General features: G+C 38.6%; 1 protein-coding gene across 3 annotated transcripts in view; it reads right to left on the minus strand.

Moving 5' to 3' along the window:
• Positions 1-17,858, minus strand: part of Stxbp5 (syntaxin binding protein 5) — a 140,978-nt gene that overhangs the window by 62,545 nt on the left and 60,575 nt on the right. For all 3 annotated transcript variants that reach the window (XM_021221148.2, XM_021221150.2, XM_021221149.2), the window contains exons 8-9: positions 16,424-16,547; positions 7,539-7,617 (exon numbers count right to left, since the gene is read on the minus strand). In XM_021221148.2, coding sequence (XP_021076807.1) covers positions 7,539-7,617; positions 16,424-16,547 — 203 coding nt within the window. The remainder of the gene's footprint in view (positions 1-7,538; positions 7,618-16,423; positions 16,548-17,858) is intronic.

Genomic DNA, 17,858 nt, shown 5'->3' on the forward strand with positions numbered 1-17,858 from the left:
ATATATATATATATATATATATATATATATATATATATATATATATATCATATACTGGAAGAATTATATGTAGACTTTTTAATGTGATTAAATTCAAACCTAGTTTGCTAAAAATTAAACTACAATAACCATGGGCATGGGTCACATGTGACTGTACACTTGCTCTTGGTCCTTATTTTATTTCCTGTGGACAGACACCATAAAGGCTTCTTTAGGTTTCTGAGTGGCTTTTACTTTGGTCCTAACAAGGCTACTCAACAAATGTCCCTACGGAAATCTTCTAGCATCAGATAGCTTCAGTATGTAACCCTCTGACTATTCAAGGATACAGCAAGAACTGTACAGGTTATAAACCACTCTAGATCACTGGGAAGCAGTCATTTGGGCATCTCCTACAGGCTTTAATGTTTTCCAAGAATCTCCTATATTAATGCTGAAGTCTTACTCACACTACACACTCTGTGGCCTGCCTGCCTCTGTAATCCTTATGTTTTCAGTATACAACACTACTCCTGCCCTGGCTTCCCATATTAATCATTACGAAAAGTATACGATTTATCTACAACTATGTTATAAAAGCTACCCCTAAGTATCTTTTCATATATCACAATATGGGTATACTTTTTATCCTTGACTTGATTTGATATTCCTTTGTATGAAGTTATTGAACATGTAGCATGTATGCAAATCATTCAAAACTGCCTGCATATGAATTTTTAAAAAATATTTTTATATAATTTTGAAAAATTCTTCTCAAATATTTTACTTTATTGTCAATGAAAGGCATATATCTATGAAAATGCGCACATGAGTGCAGGCTCTGGCGTTGGCCAGAGAGGACATCACAGTCCCTGGAGCTGGGGGACAGGCCACCATGAACTTCCTGATGTGGGTGATGGGAACCAAATTGTGTCCTCTGCAAGAACAGTATGCGCTCTCGACTGCGAGTGTCCATCCCAGCCCGCACTCATAATGTTTTAGTGTCTAGAAAAGGCTTACTGTAAGGCCTGCATACTGATTTTCTTGATATCAAGCTATTTCTTCCACACCTGTGGAGCTTTCAGGTCTGTACATCTACCACAAGTGGCACATGGTGACCTGAAAGGGTAACAGGGCCAGGCCTGGAGCTCAAGCACCTGCGTTTCCATCCTAGCTCTGATCTCAGGCGAGTTGGACCCACATGTAGGAAATGGAGACACACTGACAGGACCTAACCTCAGACCACTCCAACCACACAGTGCTCGCTCCACAGAGCACACTAGTGGTCGTTACTCACTATAACTGCTGATGTCATCAAAACATCACAATGCACATGGCGAAATTTCCCTTGTGGAGTATGTACCAAAATACACGCATAAATAAACAATACAATACAAAATGAAAATTAAAACCTCAAGCTATTTTTATATAAAACAAGAATACATTCACTAAAATACAGTGAGTTAGATACCTTATAAGTAAATACAGAATTGTGGCAAATAATGACATTTTTTTCTTACCTAGGCAATTTACTTAGAGTATAGAAAACAGGAGGGAATGGAAGTGTCCATGCTTCTCTTTGTAATGACTTTTTGCAGTTCCACCCTCATCTACCTATCTGCCCTTTTTGCTTTATTTTCTACAGTACTTACGATTGAAAACTAATTTATTTTGCCTATTCTCTGTCTCATCAAAACATATTTCCTATGAAGCCTTTTAAAAAAATCTGTTATTCACTGCTATATCTAAAATAGTGCTCACCACACTAGGAAAAGTTATACTATCCTTTAAATGTATTAACAAAGAATATGTTTCATTAACCATTTTCTACCTATTATTTATAATCACTATTAATGTGATTTGGATATTATTTTTCTAGCTAAACTCCAAAAATCCAATTTCAAAAACTTATCCTAAATAAAACCATGCTCCTATAGCCATTGTTTCAAACTCTAATCATTGTGTGGTTATCACTGTGGTGAGCAGATACTGTTTAATTTTCTTGTACTTTTCTACTTTGCCATTACTATAACATATAACTATAAAATAGAGTTTACTGGTGAATAAATATATCTCATTTTACAGAGTAGGATCTATGGGTAGATTTTAGAAGTGGTATTTCAAGAATTGATGTATTTTTTTTCATATACAACCAATAAACAAACAATGATGTCAGCACAAAAAGTCTGAGTAGATGACTGTTAGCTCACACAGTCTTAACTACACTACAGCAATTAGAGAACTGTCACAGAGTCTTTACTAATACTACAGCGATTAGCTGGGACTCTCTTCATAAGACGAGTAACTTGTTCCGTGGCGCTTTCCAAGATCTATTTCTTTTCGAAAAGTGTCTTTTTAAAAACAGTTTGAAAGGGATGCCAACTGACTCGTCACCAAGGATTCCTCTATTTCCTAGTAAGTTGGTTAAACCTAATGAAATGATGCATTTCCCTATGGTGTATGCTATTCCACTGTTTGTGTAGTCACAAAAAAAAAAAAAAAAAGAATTGCATCGAACTTCCAAACTCCAATTAAGTGCACTACACCCAAAGCTTAAAGAGAAAATATTAGCTGAATACCACAATAATTAGTTGTGTAAAATTATAAATTTCAAGGATTTAACTCTATATTCCATAATCTGTAAAATTTCCAAGTTGTACCTGGCATTTGGACTTCTAATAATTCTGATGACATAAATTATTTCTAGGCAATCAATGAATTATGAAGGTGAAGATTTGATCTTTTTTAAACAAAAAGGTTAGCCTTCCAGATGGTATGGTGTTCTAGCCGTGACATAAGGTTACTCTAACTTTAAGAAGCATGCCAGTACACACTCTGTGAATGGCGTCTGAGTCAACCAGACGCTCACTTAGAGGATATGTGAGTCAGGGGGATGTCCCTTTGCAAGCTCTCCAATCTGACTGGATGCATTTAAGAAGCATCTCACTCTGCACATGGTTCCTTCATTGTATGAACCTCTCCACCCAGCCTTGAGGATAGCTTTAGGTTATGCTGAGTTCCCATTAGAAGCCTTTCCTACTGAAAGAACCAACTTTATCTCCAGAAAGCTATACATAAGTGATTCACCCAATGCGGTTCTATGATAACATCTATTTTCTGATTTGAATATTTTTGAGTATTTGTGCTTTGGGAAATAAACAAATGCTCTCACATCCAGTCTAGCCACATAGATGACATACTGGGGTACATTCCAAGAAGCAATGAAGAAGGCAGAGAGATGAGCTGGCTACAAGGGTAAGGCCAGACCACTAACACGATAACAGACGAGGTAACCAGAATGAAGAGAGGTTGGCTGCTCTGAATGCATGTACAGGAAAACACTCATACACAAATAAAAATAAAAATAATTGAGTACTGAAAAGATTCTAAGTCAGGAGACAGCTTTGTTGAGGAAACAAGGTGCCACAACAACACCCCAGTGTTCACGGTACTGGGATACATGGCTCTGAATCCAGAAACATGCTGTGCACTCTACTAGGGTCTATGGTGTTAGCCACCACCTTTCCAATCACAATGTCTTTCGTTGGCTTTATATAATACTTGGAAAGTTCTAAAGCTTTTTTATTTGCCTAATTCCATCTTGAAACAGTCCAATCAATACTTCTATTGCCCCAAAGCCTTTCTTGACCCATCCACTCTCACAAGCAATCTGTCCTGCATGTCCGTAAGAACTTCACCCACATACTGACTCTGCTCGTATTAAGAGAAACTGCCAGTGTTTATTTCTGTAATAAACTCTGTAATCTCGGTTACTCTAGACCCTGGCTAGGTCACAAATACATACATAAATGTGAAAGTTATGTGAAAGCCATTTTAAATACTTCCAAGGGATAACATTAAATACTCCCATGCTCTCCTTGCCTGCCTGAGGCATGATCCTCGGACTCATCACCTCAGAGCAAAGAAGGCACAACAGAAAGGAGACTCAAGTAAGCCTCCCATGAAAGCCATGACCAGCACTCACACTGACGCTGAAGAAACTCAAATAATTAGGAGTCAAGCAGTAAGTGACTGTCTTAAAAAATAATGAAGAAGCACATACATTTGTGTGTATAAAAATGTGTGTATAGCATAGCTACTTGGTGTCCTACTAAACTTCTGTGCAATTAAAGATTATAGGTTGACAGTCCTCCTGACAGAGTATACGCCATAATTAGCACTCTATATTATTCATTAGTCAGACATGAAACTCTACATTGCCAATTTTATGTCATAGCTACATTACTAACTATATGCATTACTAATCTTTTATGTCATTAACACTTGAATTCAAATGGAAAGCAAAATTCAATTTCATAGCGAATACAACAATCACTATTGTAAATCATTACCATCTAACCTGGGTAGTCTGATGGACATATATAACCTTATATCTTGCATAAAAATGTAAACAAAAATATTTACATTTATTTTGTTGAATATGACAGTAGTAAATAGACTTTTGAATAAGCTTGTTTAAATAAGTGACCCCAGGGGGGCTGATGAGATGGCTCGGTGGGTAGGAGCACCCGACTGCTCTTCCGAAGGTCCCGAGTTCAAATCCCAGCAACCACATGGTGGCTCATAACCATCCATAACAAAATCTGATGCCCTCTTCTGGAGTGTCTGAAGACAGCTACAGTGTACTTATATATAATAAATAAATAAATCTTAAAAAAAAAAAAAAAGTGACCCCAGAGGGTATCACATCCTATTCTTCCTTTCTGAAATGATGTTTATTCTATATTAATGTACACTGTCAATACTTAAGCTTTGTACACAAGAGATTTCCTGAGTCCCAGTAAAGACTCTGGATATAGATTCTTGAACAGTGTTGGAACCATTAAGACTGTGTAGATTGGAGTCGGGCGTGGTAGCGCACACCTTTAATCCCAGCACTCGGGAGGCAGAGGCAGGTGGATTTCTGAGTTCGAGGCCAGCCTGGTCTACAAAGTGAGTTCCAGGACAGCCAGGGCTACACAGGGAAACCCTGTCTTGAAAAACCAAAAAAAAAAAAAAAAAGACTGTAGATTGTCTGAAAGATCCATTCCACATAGATGAATGGAAGTGGAAGGTTATTATTTTCAGAGTTGCCTCTTTGGTTTTCAAGTCATCAGGGGAAAACTTATGTCTGTTAATCTAGGTTGTCAGCTTTACAGGATGTAAAGGTGTGGCCATGGGGTTTTTGCAGCGAGGCTTACCTGTGATGAGTTAGCTCTCCAGGACTGGGGGGGGGGGGGAGTGCTGGTTCTGGAGTGAAAACAAGTGAGAAAATGTGCAGAGCACAGCCACGCATGTCCCTGCTGCCTCTGCTGCACAAGAATGAGCACACAGTGCATGTTCCGGCTCACACAGGCAGCACTGCTCCCACTCAGTCAGGCCTGCCTGCCGTCAGGGCATATGCACACTTGAGACAGCTGCCTTCATGCCCCATGCTTTCACCAAGTTTGCTACATAAACAGACACATGCAATCAATAAATATAACTGCATGTGTGCATCCCAGACAGAAAGCTGCATCTCTGAAGAGCATATTTCTGAAGGCCTGATGAAAGGAGGAAAGGAGAAGGGTCCTCACTCCTAGAATGACTTCTAAGCAAAGAGAAGAAATATATAAGACCCCTGGATGATGACAGTTCTTCTCTAAAATCTCGTGATTTGCCAGTAGGACATGAAGCAGCAGGTGTGACAGGGCTGGTTTAAGGACCTCCATCTAATCAAAGAAGAGAGCCACGAAGCAAAGGAAACCAAGATCCTATTTAATTTATTGAATTTTCTATCCCAGGTAGGAGAAAGAGGCGTGGGGTGAGGAGAGAGTAAAGAGAGATCCTACTGATCACATTAAACAGCTCACAGAAAAGCCTACCAAAGAGCAACGCACTGCTTTCAAATTGCCATTTCCTGTCTGTGACAGGATCAGCGCTGCCTTCCTCAGTGTGGGGGGACTGCAGCAGTAGCTCTGTCCAGAGAGAGGCAGCAGGCTTACGCACGGAGGCCAGGGCCTGGGATTGCCCCCTTGTTTGCAGAGCTTAAAGACCTCACTCCATAGTGCACATAAGCACAGATTGTTTTTTTTTCTGGTTTTTTTCCTTTTTTATCTTCTGTTGCTATTGCTTTTGATCTTCCTTTTTCCCTATTTTAATTCTTTTATAATAGGGTAAATGTGACAAACTATAGTTAAAATGGTACCTGAGGTTTTCCTAATGCCAAAAAGGTTTCTTTCCCACTCACAGTTTATTCTGTACTAGGTAATGTGTAACTTTTGTGCATACATGAGCAACTCACTAAAGTCATCACATCCATTCTACACGTATGTAAAAATGACAACATCTAAGAACAAAGCAACCAAATAATTCTGTGTCAAAGATCACACAGTGATGGCTTCCAAGGCCAACTGAAGGGATGCTCTTCCCCTGGATGTCAATGAAATTATTAACTGCTTCTGTATCGACTATGTATTCGACCAGATCTCACAGGAAGGCTAGGAATGATGAAAAAATATATAAGCATAATCTTTATCCTTCCTTCCTTCCTTCCTTCCTTCCTTCCTTCCTTCCTTCCTTCCTTCCTTCCTTCCTTCCTTCCTTTCTTTTAAAAAGTTCCATGGCCTTTTCTCAAAAAAGGTCAGAGCAAAGCTGAGTCAGAGGACAGGTTAGAAAGGGAAAGGGGGCAGGCAGGTCTAACACCCATGCTTACAAACTCTGATATGGAAATGTGTCAAGAGCATCAGAGTGTCCTGCAGAGTACATCAAACTGCTCTCTGGCCCTTAATGCAGTTTCTGATTCAGTGCCTGAGTGGACTGAGTGACATGTCTCAGCTAAGCCTGTGTTGGTTTAGCTCCCTCCATTTGAGGTACAATCATCTCTCCTATACAGATCCCCACTCTCTAGATACCTTGGGTAAAGATGACTATAACAACTAGAATGGAAATAAAAATTCCTTGGGAAGTTAAAATGAAGCAGAATTTTCAAAGAAATACTTTAAAAGTTTTTTTCTAAATATACATATTAGGTTTATGTATAGGTTTCAATACATTTCAGACATAAAATTAAGACATTTAGATTGTGAGAACCAACTAATTCTTACACCTATATCATATCAGTGTTATCAGAGTATCATTGGGATATCGCTGACAGCCAGCCTTGTTTACCTAGTAAGCTGCATTCATATCTGTGACTGTCAAGATATTTTTATACAATTTAGTTTCTGAATAGATGACTCTTAGCTAACACATACAGGATGGAGTATATTTTAATTATTTCCCTTCATCACTTTTCACACTAGCAAATATACATTACCATTTCCATGAAATTTCAAGAATGAACCAACAGAATACATCATGTCTGGTATAAAAATAATTCACTCTCCAACACGTAGAAATAAACCACTAAAGCCAGAAGATCCAGGGGTAATTTATCCTATGTATGTTATTAAATGATGAATGCATAAAGCTTAAGACCAGGCTAGACCACTCCACAGTAGGGCTTCCAAGTTAAGTCTGCAGCTCCCGATGTTGTCGGCACCGCCCTATACCAGGCACACGGCAGTGAGCCATCTTACCCGGATCTTGTTGTCTTCAACTCCACCTTCAGGATAGGCTTGCATGGCTCTGGCTTCTTCCCATCCTTCAACTGTTTTCCTAAAATATAGTTTCCTGCGTTAAATTCTACATTACTTTTAAGTTCTTACATTGATAACATATAAACTGAAAATTAAATATAATGAAATCCATCATCAAGTAAAAGAACTCCTAATTTCATATATGCATAATTATTAAGATGAAAATAAAATGTATTGAAATCCACCAAGGAATGTTTTAAAACAATTTAAATAATTTAGTATAAAATAATATATTTCATAGTGATGAAGTTCAATTACTGTGTGAAATATTATTAAAAAAGCAAATAAATAGAATAACCTAATATTTATGTGATGAAATCCTTGCAAAACAAAATGGTAGTCTTCCCGAATGTTAACTGAACCTATAGATAAGCAAAACAGGATTTCTACCTGCCTAGTGAATAAACATCTTAAAAGAGCACAACTAAGGAAAAGAAATTTCTCACATTTCATTGAACTACGAAGGGTTGCAAAATTGTTAATAAATTCAATGACATTTCATCTAGAGAAAAGTCCCATGAATCTATTATGACCAAACGAATATAAACAAAACAATTGCTAAACATAAAAGTTCAAGAAAATGTAAAAACTATCCTCCATTTGAAAAAAAAAAAGGCAGATTAATTACTCTCAGCATCATTACATTTCTTCCAGCAAATCACAGAGATTGGAAATGGTCTCAAGGACCCTCATAAACTCACAGCGCACACACTCTATGTCCTCCTTCACAACAGGAGCCTCCGGCCAAAGGCCTACCACAATCTCTACTTCAGGCTTGCTTCTTCCCTTTGTTTACTGTTCAGCAAGTGTGTGTGTGTGTGTGTGTGTGTGTGTGTGTGTGTGTGTGTGTGTGTGTGTTTAAATATTTCTCCTTTCATACTCTCTGGCTTGTATTGGGTGTCCAGCAAACACTTAACGAACAAGCAAGTCCTGGCTATTTCTTTGGGATTAATTCTGAGGTAAAGGACATTTGAATACATGGTTTTCCAGAAAGTCTGTGACCTTATGTGTTTCCATTGGCAGTCTAAAGGCCAATACCCCAGGGAGATACACAAATAATACATACTTACTATCAGGGCATTACATGAAACAAAATTGAACCAATGAAGGTAAAAACAGACAGGTCAATAATAATGGTTAAGGACTTCAATACCTCCATTTCTAGAGGACAGAAATTCCTATGGATAAGGGAACTGAAAACTCAACAAGAAAACTGAAGCCTTCAACTTTATTTAGATGAAAAGACATGTACACAGCACACCACCTAACAAAACAGATTAGACATTCTTTTCAAGTACATTTAAAACATTTTCAAAGCAGACCACATTAGGCCATAAAAGAAATCTCAGTAGTATTTAAAAGGATAATTCATGCAAGATAATCTCTAACCAAAAGAAAATTAAGTTAGAAAACAATAGCAAGAAAAATGGAGATACTAAAGATATGCAAACATTAACACATTACTAAGTAACCAGAATTAAAGAAATTCAGACGATTCTTTGAGGTGAAACAACTTGTACTGATCTTTAGCCAAACTGAGAGAAGAGAAAAGATCAAGTCACTGAATCTGAGGCAGAATTACAGAAGGAGGGAGTTGGAGTGACAGCCCAGTGGTTAGGAGCATGTTCCTACAGAGGATCTCGACTCGGCTTCCAGCACTCATGATGTGCAGTAACTCCAGCCTCAGGGACCCACTCTGGCGTTTGTGTGCAATGCACTTGAGCATGCGTGCGCACGCGCACATGCGCGTGCACACACACACACACACACACACTATAAAATGAAAATATAAAAGTCTTAGGAAGTGAAGTACTAAAACTGATTCAAGAAGAAACAGTCAATCTAAATAGATTCTTGAACAAATACAGAGAATAAAAATGAAAAAGTAGAAACTGGGGTTTAGCATTTAACTCAGAGGCAGAATGCTTATCTTGCATATTACAACATTTTAAGTTCAAATCCCAGAACTTCTAGAAATAAAGAAGAAAGAGCCCAGACCCGAATGGCTTCTCTGCTCACTTATGAACAACAGTCTTTCTGGAAAACAGTTTAGAATATTTATTAGACTGCTCATCTTTTAGGTATAGCAAGTGCATTTCTGAACACGCACTGGGCAGACCGCCCTAACACTAATCCTAATTCTAAGGGAGAATGTACAGAGAGAACTGCAGCAGCACAGCAGGTGTCTAAAGAGGTCAGAGGGGGTGCCAGTTCCCCTGGACTGGTCTCAGTGGCCCTGAGTTTCCTGATGTGGGTGCTGGGAACTAGCCCGGGTCCTCTGCAAGAGTGCATGTGGTGTTCTTCACTGAGTGGGCTAGCCGGCCTCACGCAGCTGGCAACATCCAGAGGCCATTAATGTATTTTCTGAGCTTTTGTTTGCATATTTTCTATGAAAGCTAGCTATGAACAAGACTCTAATTCTTTTCACTTTTCAACTGTCTTTTGAAAATGCTTCAATTGTGTTTTAGCACTCAGTCTTACAAACTTTTATTCATTTGTAAATTATGTTTTACTCCATGCACAAATCACTTTTCATGCACATTCTGCTTTTTTCCCAACTTGAGTGTTTTAAATGATGTCACTGGCTCAAGAAAATTATTTACATCTAATTCTAAAGTAACCAATTCCTAGATCAAATAAGAAAGGCCCTTGTTCTGATTTTATTAAGTTCATATAAATTAAAGAACATGCTGTAACTCATCAGGTTTCCCAACTACGTGTCATCTTACTTAAGTTAAAAACACAGGCAAGTTCTTTAAATTCTCTGGACACTGATTGCCTTGACAAACCACTAAGAATCTGATTAGTTATGAAACCCAATTTGATAAATCACAATAACTCTATTCCGTATTTTCTTTCTTTCTTCTCTTTTAGAATATTGTGTTCCCTTGACATCTTTGGTCGCTAACTATAGTGAGTTGGTCACAGATCCAGTGACACTTATTCCAGAATGCCATCGTGCATCTCCATTTTCCCTGCTAATAATGAAACTGTATTTACTCTTAATCCACTGCTCACTAACTGGGAGCCTGCCAGCTCATCCTGATGTATTACCATAAAAGACATGCTTTTAAGACATCAACTTTATGTGTATTACTGAAAAGCCATATACTACATCTTGGCATGAAGTTCACACTTCTTGGTATATTCTAACGTGTATCATGAAGTTCACACTTCTTCATATATTCTAACGTGTATCATGAAGTTCACACTTCTTCGTATATTCTAATGCGTATCATGAAGTTCACACTTCTTCATATATTCTAACGCGTATCATGAAGTTGATGCTTTAAATATTCTAACGTGTATCATGAAGTTGACACTTCTTCGAATATTCTAACGTGTAACATGAAGTTGACGCTTCTTCGTATATTCTAACGTGTATTCCTCACCACATGTGGCTCTGCTTTCACTTCCTGCTACGCGTCAGACCTCAATCAGTGCTAGTCTATGGTTTCTGATGATGCTCTGCTTGCAATGCCTTCGTACCTTTAGCATTCTCACTAAAATAATCTCACCCTGCTCTTTTCTGTTTCATAACAAGCCTCTCCTTCAGGACTATGCTTAGATGTCCCGAATATGTCATTGCTTTCTACCTATCTTCAGTCCAAAATATAGCATGTATATCTGCCTTTATCAGCAACTATTAAAATGTTTGCAATTATCAGTTTATAAGGCATTTTAGGTATTGGACTGTGAGCTCATCAAGGCTAATATATTTCTAGTATTTCACCTCTGAAAGACTGGAGGTCCTCACCAATTTGTGTTTAATAAATATTTGCTAAAAAAGAACCTGACAAAAATTAGTCTAAACTGTTAATTTTGCTAATTAGAATGAGCTGAAATAGTTGTTATATTGCACATACATCCTCAGTCTAGAGCAATGTCCAATATGGTCACCACAAGCTGCACGTGGCTATTGGGCAGCTGAAATGTGGTCGGTCCAAATTCAGATGGGTTGTGAATGCAAAACACATATCAGATTTTCAAATTTTTAAATGATACCAATTCTGTGTGTTTGGTTACATGACAAAAATATTTTTGCATACAGAGAAGAATATGAGATATCTCAGTCTTGTATGTTGTGGTCACCTGATTAAAATAGCATTTTTACATATTTAGGGTTAGATAAAATATATTATATTGGCCTTCTATGGCTTATTTTACCGATTTTAATTCTACTGTTGGTAAATTTTAAGTTACCTTGGCAAGCTCAAATTATATTCCAATCAAAAAGTGATTTTTTAAAAAATTAATTGGCCAATTGAAAAAACCCAGTGCCAATGCTAACAGTGTTACTTTAAAATAACTGGCTGAGAGGCTTTGGCATGTTACTTAGTATAGAATCAAGCCATTTAAAGCAGGAGCCAGAAGTGCTGTGGTACCTGGACTTTGCCTCTTAGCTAAGACAAGGAAAACAAGTTATGATGTATTGTTGAAAGAACCAAGCACTGACAGGTACCAGTGACTTGATTGTTCCAGGAGAACCCTGAGAGATTCAGGATTCTAAGTTTGCGCTCAGAAGCCAGATGTGATGGTTGCAGCTGGAAATGCAGCGCATGACTATCCTTGGGAGCTGGCACACAGGATCGTCAAAATCCATCCATGATGCACTCACTCATCTGAGCCTTTCTGAGTTTTTGAACTTAAGTAACATTCCTATTTGGGCATGTTCTGGAGTCTGCTAAATCCTTTCAAATACAAAAATTGAGGAAACTATATAAACAATGGGTATGGTTTTATTTTTAGGCTTTTTGTGAATTGCATGTAGATAAATAGAATTCTTTATATGTTTCATCCTTAAAACATAATACTGATTTTTGTGTATGTGAACCTCCATTTCAGTTTTAATTCAATGACCCTGTACAGGGTAAAAACTCCCATTTGGATACTATTGGTAAACTGTTGACTGCATGGATGAGAATGCTCTAGAAACTTAAAACACCCAGAAAATTAAGACATTACTTCCTATTGAGGACATCTATTGATTGTGACTGTCTAGCATCTCCATTTCCTCAGGGAATCAACTGATTCTGGTGAAGCTGACAATACAAAAATTCCCATCCAATGGTACATCTCCCCAGCCCAGGGCTACAATGAAGCCGGTGAGGGGCCCTGACCCAACAAATCACTTAAGCAAGATGATGCCTTCAAAATAAGAACAGCCATGGCAGGACTGTCAAAAATTCTCTTCTTAATAAAAGCTCTTCTGTCACAGCAGAAAAGCAAACCAAGAAGGAGCAGCAGAGCTTAACCCAGTTTGCTGCACGAAACGTTCTCTGCGGATAAATGACTTTGCAAGGGAAATTTGTGAAGCAACATTCTGCTCAATTTCCACATGTTGTTATACACTCGATGACTCATTCATTTCTTCCACTGTAGAGCTAATAAAACTAAGTAGCATAGAAATTATCTTCATAAGAGGTCTGTGTGTGTGCGTGTGTGTATTCATGTTCATATCTGTATGGGTACATGCATGCATATAGCTGTGCATATGAAAGGAGACTCAAGGTTGATGTCAGATGTCCTTCCCTAATGGCTCTCCACTTTTTAAATTAAGGTAGGGTCTCCTCCTGAATCCAGAGCCTGATGATTTCTGCTAGTTTAGGTCTCCATATTGCTCACGTTATCCCCTGCCTCTCTCTGCCTGTGGACTGCTCATCTTGTAGGTGGCTGTCATTGTAAACCTAGACTTCTTATTAAACGATTTGGACTGTGGTTCTCACAACTGCAAGGCAATGAGTGCTTTGCCCACTGAGCCAGCTTTCCAGAGCCTGTCATGTATCTCAAAGCTGGAACAAGACTCCACGTTGTCTGGTTCCCAGGGAAATGATTTGATATTCATAAGGACTATGATAAAAAGAGACACTACTTTAGTTTGATTTAGGTGGTCAAAAATCATCTGCTGTGTCATGCCAGGAAGAAAAATTTCAATTTTAATTCAGCAAGCATTTTATACCCCAAACGTTTTATACTCTGCTATACTTCTTGCACCAAACAATTCATAACCCCAAACAAACCAATAGGTGTGCATAGAAAACAGAAATATACTTTGTGTGAACACTCACCTATTTCGCTGAGTAAAGACAATTCCCAAATCATCTCTATTTAGCAGAACACACATGCACACAGCATACACCATAATGTCAGATAATCTAAGTTTACATATATATATATATATATATATATATATATATATATATATATATAGTTTATGACCATGTAATAGGTTTATGACCATATAATAGAGCCAATAAACATGTGTTGAATAAGTAAACACAATTCTCAGAGTAGGATGAGGAAATTCTCAGAGTAGGTGGCACACACCTTTAATCCCAGCACTCAGGAGGCAGAGGCAGGTGGATTTCTGAGTTCGAGGCCAGCCTGGTCTACAAAGTGAGTTCCAGGACAGCCAAGGATATACAGAGAAACCCTGTCTCGAAAAACCAAAAAAGAAAGAAAGAAAGAAAAAGAATAAATGGTATCTTGTTTTGGTACATAAGACATTTTTTTGCATTGTAATGTACTGAAGCCAACTGAGTCAGCTGTAGAACTCAGCTGGTAAAAAAAAAAAATCTAGTGTTGGTAGGTCACCACTGCCAGTGGCAAGCTAAACACTTACTGGAAGACATTATAAAACTCAAGAAACTATTTCACTTCCTGTAAAATCTAGTTATATATAAAATATTTTATAGAAATAAAATGAAACATGTAATAAAACTAGTACCATCTACATTTTGCCCGCTGTAAGGAAAGCTTTTCTATTTCTTCACACATACCACAAGAAAATAATGTCCTCTGTTCATATTGTTTGCCTTTAACTTTGAAAAAATGTAACTCAAATGTTCTTTTCCTTACTGTGTTAACATTAAGTTCAGCTAGTGACTCTTTTCTGCCAAGAGACTATAAATACTGCAGAAACTTATCTATTATAGGTGTATGATTTCAATGTTACTGTTTCCTTTTTTTTTTTTTAAGGGAGAAATTTTTTATTGGATATTTTCTTTATCCACATTTCAAATATTCTCCCCTTTCCAGGTCTCCCTTTTGGAAACCCCTATCCCATCCCCCCCTCCCATTCTTCCATGAGGATGCTCCCCACCCACCCACCCACTCCCATTTTCCCTCCCTGCCATTCCCCTACACTGGGGTATCAAACACCCTCAGCCCCAAGGGCCTCTCCTCCCACTGATGTCCAACAAGGCCATCCACTGACACATATGCAGCTGGAGCCATGGGAATACCCAGAAGATGCTCCAACATGTAATGTTACTATTTCTTTAATATCTATATTGCAATAATTCAGGGTGCATAGCTTTTTGTCTATACTGTCAGCACGGGTCTGTGTACTGGAGGCTATATGCAGAGATTTCTGGCCTGCCTGGTGGGAGGGTTCAAGTGAAGGGGAAGAGGAACAAGCAGGGAGGGGAAGGTGCCTCTGCAGCCTCCACTGCTACTGCTGCCGCTGCAACTCTGCTGCTGCTGCTCCCTGATGCTGAGATGCTGCACTGGCTGCACCAGGCTGAGCTGGCTGATGAGCAAAGTGCAGGGGAGCATCTATGTCAGAGCGTTCTCTTCCCAGGCAGCGTTACAGCTCTTGTGACTGATGCTCTCAGAAGATGGAGTGATTCTCACACCTTTATTCCTTCTGCAGAGGATCTTATACACAGTTTGGGGGTGGGTTAGGTCTAACAGCAGGTGCTTGCTATTGACTTGGCCTGAAATGGCTCATCTACATGAGGGGCTGGGGGGTGCTCCCCCTATGTGACTGATGGCCACAATTCTATGGGGGCTGTGGCTATGTGACATAGGCCTGGTGCCAGGAGCAGGCAAAGCTCCTATTGTCTCTTCAGGGACCACAGGGCTTCAACCTTACCAGGCTTCCTCTCAGGGTCCTCTGCGCCACAGGATATAGTTATGCAACAGATCCTTACTATGACTTTTCTAAACTTGATATGAAGGTTCTTAGGTGTGGAAAAGAAAATGCACATTAATAAGTAAAGAGGCATGGATTACAAAATAAACAGAAGCCATTTTCAGTCTGCTTATGATAATTTCTTACAGAGTTTGAAATACCACTGTGTAGAAAAGCCAGGGTAGCCTGAGTCTGCTATCCATAGAAAGATGGGCTTACATCGAAAGTAGCTTCTGGCTGCTGTGTGAGAACTTAACTTCCATGGTAGCTCTCACTGTGTCCTCACTGATAAATGGCCTCCTTGTGTCTGCACTGTGTGAACAAGCAATGCAATCATGCTGAACCTGTTTTCCATCTAAGAGTCCTAGAGTTTTGAGATCGACTAAGGCAGAGTGTCTGTCTACAGGAATGGCCCCCAAGCCTAGTGAGCTCCCCTGGAGCAGTGAAGGCAGTCTGGTTCTTGAACAGTTTGCTTTCCTTGGCTTCACCCTATGAGCCTTTCCTCTTCCAGGGTCCACTTCACACTCTTTCATGGACAAACCATGTAGGAGAAAGGGTCTGCGCCTGCTGAGTCCCACGTCTTCCTAGTGAATCGACAAAGTCCTGATGACCTCGGGCACTCAGATACATGCTTCAATGTACAGAATTACCTCTAGTTGTGACTCATGTTTCAGCTACATTGCTACATATACATTAAGATTGTGACAATTTTAAGATGATAAAAGTTTAGTCTCTTACAGTTCACAACCTGACCTGCCTTTTGGACAATTAAGAAATGAAACTCAGAAGATATTATAATATTCATTCCGTGAAACGATCACATTATTCTTCACTCATTAAAACAAAATCCCAAAAGTAGACTGCAGTCCATTACAATTTGGGTGGTCTTTAAAAGCAAAGGAATCCTTACCGTGAGGAGTGATGGTCTGTACAGGTTTAGCAGGGGACCTCACATTCCATATGGTCAAAGTACCATCAGAATGACTGCAAATAAATTGTTTTCCTTCATGATGCCAAGCCACAGAGTGAATAGCCTACAGAAGGGTCAAGAATTGTGTTATCAAGCTACTAATGAATAGTTTGGTGATTTTAATGAATTTTTTGGGCTTCCAAGCTAGATTATATATTAACTACATTTTGAAAATAACATAGTCCTCTTATAATAAAAATGAGACATTTTAAATTGAAACTGTTTAATCCCTCCTAATCATTGTATTTCTTAAATTTGCATTACGAAGCTATGATAATAACATATGCACTGTGTAGTGACAAGTTCAAGGAAAGAATTTTCATAGAGTTTATCAGAATATGCCCTACTAATGCATAAGTAATGCCTGATTGAAGAAATTAGTCACCTGAAAGATTAGAAATTATTTTAATGAGCTGAAAAATCTATCCTAAAATTCACAACACATATTTAGGATTAAGATCAATTACAGGGTGTCCATCAGAGCATCTTTTCAATACCACAGAGTAATTATGGAGGCGAATTTTAATCTGGGAGACCACCCTCTTTTCCTTTTCTTATTTTGTTTCATGTGCATTAGTCTTGTGCCTGAATGTGTGTGTTTGTGTGTGCGTGAACCGTGTGTGTTCCTAGTGCACACAGACAGAGGCCAGAAGATACAATTGTAAGGTACAATGTGGATGCTGGCTATCAAATCAGCATCTTCTGAAAGCACGTATTGTTCTGAGACATTTTAGTCCCTCCAGGAGACCCTTACTTGCTGTGCCATCTCTTCAGAACCACATGCAGACCTTTTTATTGATTAAAATATTATATGTCTAATCCACTCTCTATAAATTATTTTATGTGTTCACTGGTTTTTTTGGGGGGGTGTTGGGGGAGTTGGCTCTAAATTATGATTTTTCTCTATAAAGTCTTATTTTTAAGAAAATCAATTTCTGTGGTTTGCTTTGAATTTCTTATTTTCAAGCCATGGTGATGTACTTCTCAGTGTTAATGGCTAGCAGATGTTAAAAGGTGCCCTGCTGAACTATTGCAATTGCACAGCACAACAAGAAAGCATTCAACTGAGTCTCAAGAAAAGGTATAGTACAGACATACTGAACAGCTTCAGTTCATCCAATGTCTGTTTATTTGGGTTCTTTGTGTTCTTATGAATTTAAGCTAAAATTATACAAAATTGTAATACAGGTTAGGTAAAAACATTTACATGCTAGTGAGCAGATACTGCAAATGCCAACATTTCTGACTCACAGTGTTTCTATCAAAATCTGAAATAGAACATAGTGGAGCATGTGTCCTTATTACCAGTTGGAAGATCTTCTGGGTATATGCCCAGAAGAGGTATTGTTGGGTCCTCCGGTAGTACTATGTCCAA

This window comes from Mus pahari, chromosome 21 (genome assembly GCF_900095145.1).
Source record: "Mus pahari chromosome 21, PAHARI_EIJ_v1.1, whole genome shotgun sequence".
Taxonomy (NCBI): Eukaryota; Metazoa; Chordata; class Mammalia; order Rodentia; family Muridae; genus Mus; species Mus pahari.